The sequence below is a fragment of the Lacerta agilis genome, chromosome 16 (assembly GCF_009819535.1).
Source record: "Lacerta agilis isolate rLacAgi1 chromosome 16, rLacAgi1.pri, whole genome shotgun sequence".
NCBI lineage: Eukaryota > Metazoa > Chordata > Lepidosauria > Squamata > Lacertidae > Lacerta > Lacerta agilis.
The window spans coordinates 15759379-15768982 of NC_046327.1; the positions used below are offsets into that span (position 1 = coordinate 15759379).

General features: G+C 42.6%; 1 protein-coding gene across 1 annotated transcript; it reads right to left on the bottom strand.

The window, feature by feature from the left end:
- Positions 1–2069: 2069 nt before the first annotated feature.
- Positions 2070–9132, bottom strand: LOC117061110 (piwi-like protein 4). Its single transcript, XM_033173796.1, has 3 exons — positions 9061–9132; positions 2977–3230; positions 2070–2594 (listed from the first exon to the last, which is right to left on the bottom strand). The coding sequence occupies exons 1-3, from the start codon at positions 9130–9132 to the stop codon at positions 2093–2095; spliced, it is 828 nt and encodes a 275-aa protein (XP_033029687.1). The 3' UTR covers positions 2070–2092.
- Between the last annotated feature and the right edge of the window lie 472 nt (positions 9133–9604).

Genomic DNA, 9604 nt, shown 5'->3' on the forward strand with positions numbered 1-9604 from the left:
CTCGGGTTACAAACACCTCAGGTTACAAACACTTCGGGTTACAGACTGCGCTAACTCAGAAGTAGTACCTCGCGTTAAGAACTTTGCCCCAGGATGAGAACAGAAATCGTGCGCTGGCGGCACAGTGGCAGTGGGAGGCCCCATTAACTAAAGTGGTACCTCAGGTTAAGAACGGTTTCAGGTTAAGAACGGACCTCCGGAATGAATTAAGTTCGTAACCAGAGATACCACTGTATTTTCAAGCATGATGCCTCTTAAGAGATTCTTGCTGAGCTTTACCTAGCATCTAATTGTGAGAAACCATTATTATTTTCACTCTCCAGGAAATGCTCAAGAAGCCAAAGGAAGGCAACCTGTTGCTACCAAATGCTATGCCCACTGGGCTCTTGTGCCATTAATACATATACTCACCAAGCAGGCTTTTGACATTATTCATAATGCATTTGTGAAGGTGTCATTATTTTATTTAAATAATAATAATCTAGAAGTAGAAAATGGTCCCAGAAACACTGCCAATGGCAGGAATGGCAGAAAGGCAGAAACCAGGAACTGGCAATCTCTCAGAGCTGCTCTCTCTCCCCCCCCCCCCCAATTATTTTTATTAATTTTCCAAATTATTACAAATCAAACCAAATCACTTTAATTCAATACAATTTCTTAAAATCAGATTTCCTGCTCCTGTTGCAAGCATATGTCGATCATTTCCTCCAGTAGGCACATCATCTCTTATTTAATATCCAATTATCATTCTTCACTTGCTGTTAGTCCATCTGAGAGCTGCTCTCTTTCCCAGTGGGCAGGCATATATTTTGCTTCTCATTCAAAACCCATCTCAATGGTCAGGCTATTCAATAAATTCTATGCTAACCAGTTGTAAAATTCTTACTAGTCTGGAGCACTTGCGTTTAAGTCAGGGCCAAATTTAGGTTTGATAAGGCCCTAAGCTACTGAAGGTAATGGGGCCCTTTATATGTCCAGCTGCCCTTTGTCAACAACAAATTGTCACTGTTTTTTGTGTTGAATATATGCTATATGGTAATTTATGTACCTAATAGGTATCTAAAGCCATTTGTACATAATAAAATATGTATTTTACCAATGATATTTTAGGGAGCAGGCTAGCAGGCAGGGCCCATTACTTACATCATAGTGTTGGCTTCTGTTTTGTCTTCCCTCCATAACACAAAACACTGTTGCTGTATGTAGGTTTTATTTTATTGGTAAAGGAGTGGGAGGAGCAGGGGCGTGCGGTCAGTGAACTATGGGGACTAGGCTTGTCCCCTAAATGTTCCTGGAAAGTAGAGTATTGTGGCGGTTCACTCAACCTGCACAGGTCCCCCAGACATTTAACGGTCCGTTGATACCTGCGCTCACCACTTTGTTAATTAACTGCTGACACCAACCAGTCTGTCTGGTATTTACTTCACTCAGTTCAGTCAAGGAGAATATTGGAACAAAACTATTTTATTTGAAGTTTAGTACATAAGCATGTGTTTTCTGAATAAACAGTTCTTTCTTGGTTGTGTTCTTGTTAACAACAGTGCCCAACACTTTCTCCCGCCCTTGTTCCTACTCCTTCCCTTGCCACCCTCTTTCCAGTCTCTCAATACCCACCACAAGCCCCCAGACAAAGACCAAGACCCCAACAAAAGACCTCTCCCCCGCCTTCCCCAGGAGGGGTTTATATAGCCCACATAACTCCGCCCCCTAAAGGTTCTTACTGGTTATTCCTTTTAACTCCTTCTATGCCAATCCTAAGTTTGGGTGATCGTCACAAGTATTTTTATTTATTTTTTTACATACAAACAGAATATAACTTTAATTTTAAAACCAGCCATTCAGCTTTATACAAACAGCCCTCTTCTAAAGTATATCCAAACCTGAACTCAAACATCCACATGCAAGAACAATCAACTTGAAAAAAATACAGATACGTGCTCAAAGGCATCTCACAGAAAACCTTAAATATGACTAAAACACTTGGTCCATGATCACCAGCAGGGAAGCGGAGTTTGTTGCTTCAGTTCTAAAAACAGAAACTTCTTTTTCAAACCAAGACAAAACCTCTTGACAGTTGCCACCTCAACACCGTTCACAAATAGAAAAGTTTGTCGGCGAGTGCCAGGCTTGGCTCTCTGTGGATGCTCTGGCCCACCAAGAATGTCAGCTTGTTGGCATAATGGCACGGTGCTGGCACTCTGATTAGGCCAGGCCAGTTGTAGTACATGTGGCACATCTTATATGTAAGATGCTGCATGTGGTCTGGGTTGAATCCATTATCATCATAAACCACATTGTAGTATGTGGGATTGACAGTGCCCTGGCAGGCAAGTTGGCTACTTAAGAAGAAGTCATACCATTCAGGACGAGTAGCCTCTGTGTCAAAAACTGTCCCAATGGGAGGGTTTTGCAGGCTTCTGTTGGTCTCGATGAAGAAACGATGGCGGCATTTCTTCCTGATCACAACCACTGATAGTTTGGCTCTTCTGCAGCCACTACTGCACTCATCGGGGGCACTTAGTATCTGTGGGACTTCAAAGTTCACCACCATCTTCAGCTGTCCATCTCCAACGCCATCACGGTACATTTTTGTTGTTGTTCAGTCATTCAGTTGTGTCCGACTCTTCGTGACCCCATGGACCAGAGCACGCCTATCTTTCACTGCCTCCCGCAGTTTGGCCAAACTCATGCTAGTTGCTTCGAGAACACTGTCCAACCATCTCATCCTCTGTCATCTCCTTTTCCTTGTGCCCTCCATCTTTCCCAACATCAGGGTCTTTTCTAGGGAGTCTTCTCTTCTCATGAGGTGGCCAAAGTACTGGAGCCTCAACTGCAGGATCTGTCATTCCAGTGAGCACTCAGGGCTGATTTCTTTAAGGATGGATAAGTTTGATCTTTTTGCAGTTCATGGGACTCTCGAGAGTCTCCTCCAGCACCATAATTCAAAAGCATCAATTCTTTGGCGATCAGTCTTCTTTATGGTCCAGCTGCCCATTACATGCTTGCAATTTACTTACAGCATCTTTCATGCAGACCTGTAAACAATTTGCAGTGTTTGATCCTGAATTTTGCAGCATGCAACAAGAATACAGCCTAGCCAGTTGGAAATTAGAGCTGGCCACAAACCCAATAACTGAGCTTCCTTTGGCCATAGCATCTTTGTTGAAATCAGTGCCAACCACCATGACAGATTTCAGTGGTATCTCAACTGCCCACAATTCCTCTCCAAGCTTAAAGTATTAAAGCCTGTCGTCTCCTTCCCAAAACTTCTGCCCACCTTATGGAGGGGGCACAATACTCCGACAGGGTCCAAGAGCCCTCCTTCCCAAAGCCCACCTGCCTTTGGGAAGGAGGCAGCAGGACTCCAACGTCCTGTCAGAGGCCTGGTGCTTCTTCCCCAAAGCCTGGGAAGCTTCTGCCCAGCTTAGGCAATGGAGAAGAAAGCAATAGGAAGGTAAAGGGAAATGACTGATGTGCGTCACTGAACACTCTTGCAGTGAAAAGAGCAACTCAGACTGCAAAAACAAATGAGCAACAGAAAATATGGAATGCTGGGATACGATATTACAAATTATTATCTAACACCTCCTTCCAGAATTTATAGGAAACACAGATGCGTTCAGCGTTTCCTCTGGGTATTTCCACTCCAGTGTTAAGCCCTGGGCTTAATCCAACCTGCCTCCCCTTTGTACCTGTTGCAATCAAACCACAAAGTAGCAGGAAAAACCTATTATGCAGCTTCAAACAGCAGTCAGGGAGGACTTATCAGCTTCTGTGTAATGATAGTCTGGCAGTATCGTATTCCAAACTTCTCAATGAACCATGACACCAAAACATAAACAAGGTCGAACAATCGGTTTAAGCTCTTTGCACAGTCATGCAGCAATGCATCCTTGCCTGAAACGGCTGGTATCCATATTCTCAGGGATTGTGAACATGATGCTCATGGGCACCAGGTTGGTGGCTCCTGTGTATTTTGTGGAGAGGTGAAAGAATATGATTTTTTTTAAAAACACACACACACACACACACACAGCAACTGCACAAGCTTCCTTCACCCAGAAGCTGCCCAGAGTGACTAGGGCAACCCAGCCAGATGAGAGGTGTATAAATTGTTGTTGTTGTTGTTGAAGAATAGGATGCCCCTATTTCATCGAAGAAATGTTGGAGGGTATGCCATCTTGATTTGAATCTAGCTTTCCCCAATTCATTTTAACATGTGTTGGCAATGGTTACATGTAACCCCAAGGAGGAGGTTCCCTTGTTGTTTCAAACACAAGGAAACAGGGGGCAGTAGACAGGCATATGCTACCCTGCAGCCTGATTCTTAATATGCAGTTAACTTTACATCTGCACAGGCCACAATCTCCCTGGAAGCATTGTAGGAAGTTTCTTCTTCCCTCGGGGCAGAACATTCTGCTAAGAGGAACCACTGAGTTAAAGCTATGGCTGTCAGGAGGCATGGCCACAATATTTTCCATCTGCCTCATCTGTAAGCAACTGTCCTTAAAACAAAAAAGGAAACAAACAGATTTATAGAGGACTAATAAAAACGATTGCATTATGCATTCTCTCACTCCATCTTGAATCAGCAGTTCCAGAATGTCCTCTGGGAGGAAAGTAAATAACAGCATACTCAGAATGTTCCTTTTTTCCCTCTCTCTCTCTCCCTGAGCTTGGCAAAACCAATGCATATAAACACAAATTAGAAGGGAAATAGAAAACAAAAACAATGCATGGTAGCCAGGCAAACTCTGGTGTGGAATGATAGCCTGAAGTGTGACAGCAACAGATGCATATTTATACATCTGTGGTGAGTATCATCTGTATACTTATCACCCTATTACGTGCTTGTGCAAATGTACAAACACAGAGAACATGATACAAACTCTACTAAACACATCTACTTGAAACGCATTATTTTTCTGGTTGTTTTTGGTGCAGTGTGTGCTTTTGCTGGTGAGACAGAATTAAGTATGTCGTGATACATGGTGCCTGTGAACACAGAAGAAAAATGCACCCACTTTAAGCCTGTGAATCAATATGAAGAGGGTGGATAATCTATTTCAACAAAAATTAGAATCAACTTGGAATCAACTTGGAATCAACAGGTACCTCTCAGCAATACGTTGTTCAGTATCTCCCAAGATATTATAATTCAGACCTGCACACCTTGTGGCATACCAAACTGACCAAACAGGTTCCTAGAGTCCTCCCGCCTCCTTCCCAAAGCCTAATTAGTGCTTTCCCAGCTTTGGGAAGGAAATGAGATATAGACCCGGTCAGCAGGTGACTGTAATCTGTTGAGAACTACCTGGACAAGAGCTTTCCCCACAGTACTCAGAAGGGAAATTGTTACAGTCAGATCTTTAGATATCTAAATATGGATATCCTTCACTTTTGCAGGCCAAATATGCTCAACACTTTAAACTGTCCCTGACTGCAGACGGGTGAAACTGTCATTTCTGCTTTCCCCCTGTTTCTTATTTTTCCAAACTTAAGTTCAGTCTTCCACAGTTCCACATGAAATTGAGATTTCTTTTTTTAAAACCCTCATTAAAAACCATCAGCATCTTAATGCAAATTTCTCCTGATATACACATTTGTATGCCATTTTGTATAATATAGACTCCCCCCCCCACAAGCCGTTTTATTGAAAATAATGCACCTTGTATGTTATTTTCACTAGTGTGGACATTTTTAATTGACATTTTACTCTAGAATATGCACTTTTGTACACATCACTTGACTTTAGAACTGTACTGCAAAATTCAGAAAAGTGTGAATTTCAATGGATGGCTGTGTTTCAGTTCTTGCGCTGTTTTAAAAAGTTCGAATTAGTTCGGTTCACCTTTAGATGCGAACTGAATTGAGTTTCTCCTCTCTCCATATTCCTTAGCAATGTAAACCATAATGGAAAGTGTGCTGCCTTTGGATTCTCTGAAAACCCAAGACATAGACATCTTAAGATGCCACAATTATGATCCTGGAAAACACCTACATAACTGTGACCTCGACAAACAACTACTTATTTATAATCCAAGACACAACAAGCCTGCAGTTAAATACCATCTTTCTCATTGTTAAGATGCTCAGAGCACTATTAAATTGAGATGCTAGAGGCTTGCATTAGTGTTTAGATTAGAAGGGGGGGGAGAGATAATAAGCGTCAGGATAATTACTGCCTATAATAATAGAAGTGGAACCTGAATCTTAATCGCTATGGCATGACTTCACTGACAAAGCATCCACACAAGCCCACAATCAGCAAAATAAAGACATTAATTAGTTATTGGCCCACTACAGTTAATCTTGTGGTTCTTTTGAAAAATGATTGGATTTTAAAATTCCAGGAGTGTCTTGGCTGATGCAAGTCAGCATTGCTTCAGTGAGAGCCTTTTGTTTTATATTTACCAAAGATCTTGGCTCTGTTTAATTAAGAAGAACAAAGAAGCGAGAAGAGAATCATACTGGGATTCAAGATGCCACCTGTTTGTAAAATAGCTGAGAGTGGAGTTGTTTTCCCAGTTAAGAACTGCATTTGTGAACTGGCAAATTATATATATAGTTCTACTCATTCAACGCATTCTTTTTAAAACTGGTTTATGCACACTGTAAATTAATTCATGTGGTTTTAAACTGATCAGAAGGATGGCATCCACTGTTAATCACTATTACGGAGTCTACAGTAAAGTGAAACAAATATTATTGTGGTGGCTAAGTTTTACAACTGGGATATTTGTCAATGGAAGGAAATGTGAGAGATTTTAGCATCGAGGATGGTTGTCTGGAGGTATGCCAATCAGACTAGGAAGCGAATAAGTAGCCAAGAGGGTGAGTGGGAATAGACTGTCAGAAGGCCAAAAATACCTGTTATACCAGATAATCTGAATTATTATTATTAATCAATCAATCAATCACCTTCTAAACAATCATCTCAAAGCAATGTATAATAAAATATGATAAACGTTAGATATGTTTAAAACCAAATTAATACAAATACATAATAAACATTCATGGAAATACAAAATAAGCACCTATTTGTCCTGCTGGGAAAGCCTATCAGAACAAAACTGTCTTCAATTGTTTTTGGAAACTGCAGCTACTGGGTTCCTGTTGTGTATTGGCAGGAATGCTGTTCCACAGAACAGGGGCAACCACATGAAAAAGCCCTGCTCCAAGTGACTGCAGAGTGGGTTTCTCAGATCAGCTGTGGCCATAAATCCCTCACTGTGCATCAGCGCCAAACTAAACTGGATAGCTGAAGTTTGTGTGGTCTTAGGCCTAAGCAATGCATTCACTGCACAATCAAAAACTTTATTGGACAATCAGAAACTTTATTGGTATCTGAAGAAGTGTGCATGCACACGAAAGCTCATACCAAGAACAAACTCAGTTGGTCTCTAAGGTGCTACTGGAAAGAATTTCCTATTTTGTTTCCTATTTTGTTTCATTTATTGGACTAAGGGAGCAATCCTAAGTATGGGAAGCCAGCATAATTCCCCCCAGTTTAAGTTAAGGAACCATAAGGATGCAGGTGGTGCTGTGGGTTAAACCACAGAGCCTAGGGCTTGCTGATCAGAAGGTTGGAGGTTTGAATCCCCACAACAGGGTGAGCTCCCGTTGCTCAGTCCCAGCTCCTGCCAACCTAGCAGTTTGAAAGCACGTCAAAGTGAAAGTAGATAAATAGGTACCGCTCCTGCGGGAAGGTAAACGGCGTTTCCGTGCGCTGCTCTGGTTTGCCAGAAGCAGCTTAGTCATGCTGGCCACATGACCCGAAAACTGTACACTAGCTCCCTCGGCCAGTAACGCGAGATGAGCGCCGCAACCCCAGAGTCAGACACGACTGGACCTAATGGTCTGGGGTCCCTTTACCTTTAAGGTATGTCAGATCCAAATTCTGTTCAAGAGCAGAGCTAAAGCAGGCTGAGGTACCCTAAGCCAGCAGAGAGAAAACAATAGAGTTTGACACCACCCTAAGTTCCACAAGGCTGCCAGGTCAATGTGATCAAGCTGAACCAAGTTAGGATCCAGCATAAGCCCCCCGCCCCCCACACCAGTCCTGCCCCCACAACATATTGAGCAACATTCATATTGAGCAATTCCGACAAGCTCTGTACTATCACACAAATGGATGATAGCAAAAGTTGCTGTTCCGGGCAGAGCAATGAGGTGTTTCAGCCCAATTTACAGCATCTCAGAACGTGACTGGAAGTATTTAAAGAGGCACATTAAAGTGTTGGTACAGACACAGAAGTATCATTATAATTTCTCAAATGCCACAGGATCAAAGGCCTTGGGTGACTGCAAGTGATTTATTAGGCAGCAGCGGTATTTTAATCAATGTACTCCATTGGGAAGCTAGAGAAACTGCAATCCTATCATGGGAGGAGAGAAGAGTTTCCTAACCTATCTGCAAACTTTGCTGGGGGCCTATCAGTGTCAAACTCTCTACCTCTTTTCTTCTGCTCTGTTTGCTTCTCCTCTCCTTTTAAAAAAGAGCTGGTCCTTCTGGTCTGGAGAAAGAAGCCACAATCACCCACCTATATTTAACAGATACTGTAGTCGTCCACAAAACTGAGGCAATGGAAACTTCACCATTGCAAAGGCACTGGGTTGCATCTGGCTGGTCATTCAACCATGGCAGTTCCATTCCCAATTGCAGTCGGATGGACCAGCACTTCAGCTCAATGCAGCCATTTAGGTAATGATGAGTGCAGGAGGAAAATAAGGTCTCCAAGTAGTTTGTTCCATAGAAAGGTGGCAGACATACTCTTGCCATTCAAAGTGCTACTTTAAAATAGGCACTAGAAGTGAGCCATTTGCCTTTCATCTCTTTTCCTCTGTCTTTAAGTACTCAAAGGTCCCTTTCTGGTAAGTAGTTAGGGTGCCCCCCCCCAAAAAAGAGGAAAAAAACACACCATCAAAGCAGAGACCAAAAGTGGACACCGATCCACATAAAATGTATAGCTGCAAATTTAGAAAGAATGGCTCTGATTGAAATAGGAATGCTCTACATATCATCACAGTGGGGAGGACTGCTGTGGTGGCTGCATTTACCTGTTCACTACTGGGAACAGGTGTGCAGCCAATGCAGGGTTTAACTCTATCCTCCCACTCATCAGCTGTCATCATGAGTGATATGAGTTGATGGACAGGTGGGTGTAGTTTAAGGAAAATTACCCGGCGGGCCAAATTGTACCCCCTGGCATGCCAAGATTGGCCCACTAGCCAGAAGTTTCCTGCTAAGTTATTGTTATGTACTGAGTTGAATAGGATCCAAACTGCAGCAGTCTGATTGGTCCTAGAACAATAGGATTGAGATTGCAGCAGTCTGACTGGTCCCTGAACAATAGGATTGAGATTGCAGCAGTCTGATTGGTCCCATAACAATAGGATTGAGATTGCAGCAGTCTGATTGGTCTGCAGGAGCCACCCAATCCAGCTCCAGGTGGAAGTGAATCCGCACTCTGATTGGCATACAGGAGTATCCCGGAATTAGTCAATCACGTGGGGCCCATTGTGTAAATAGTGTATATAAAGCAAACGTTTTGGGGGAACTACATTCCTCACTACTATGAGCTGAATAAAGAGCATGAAAGTC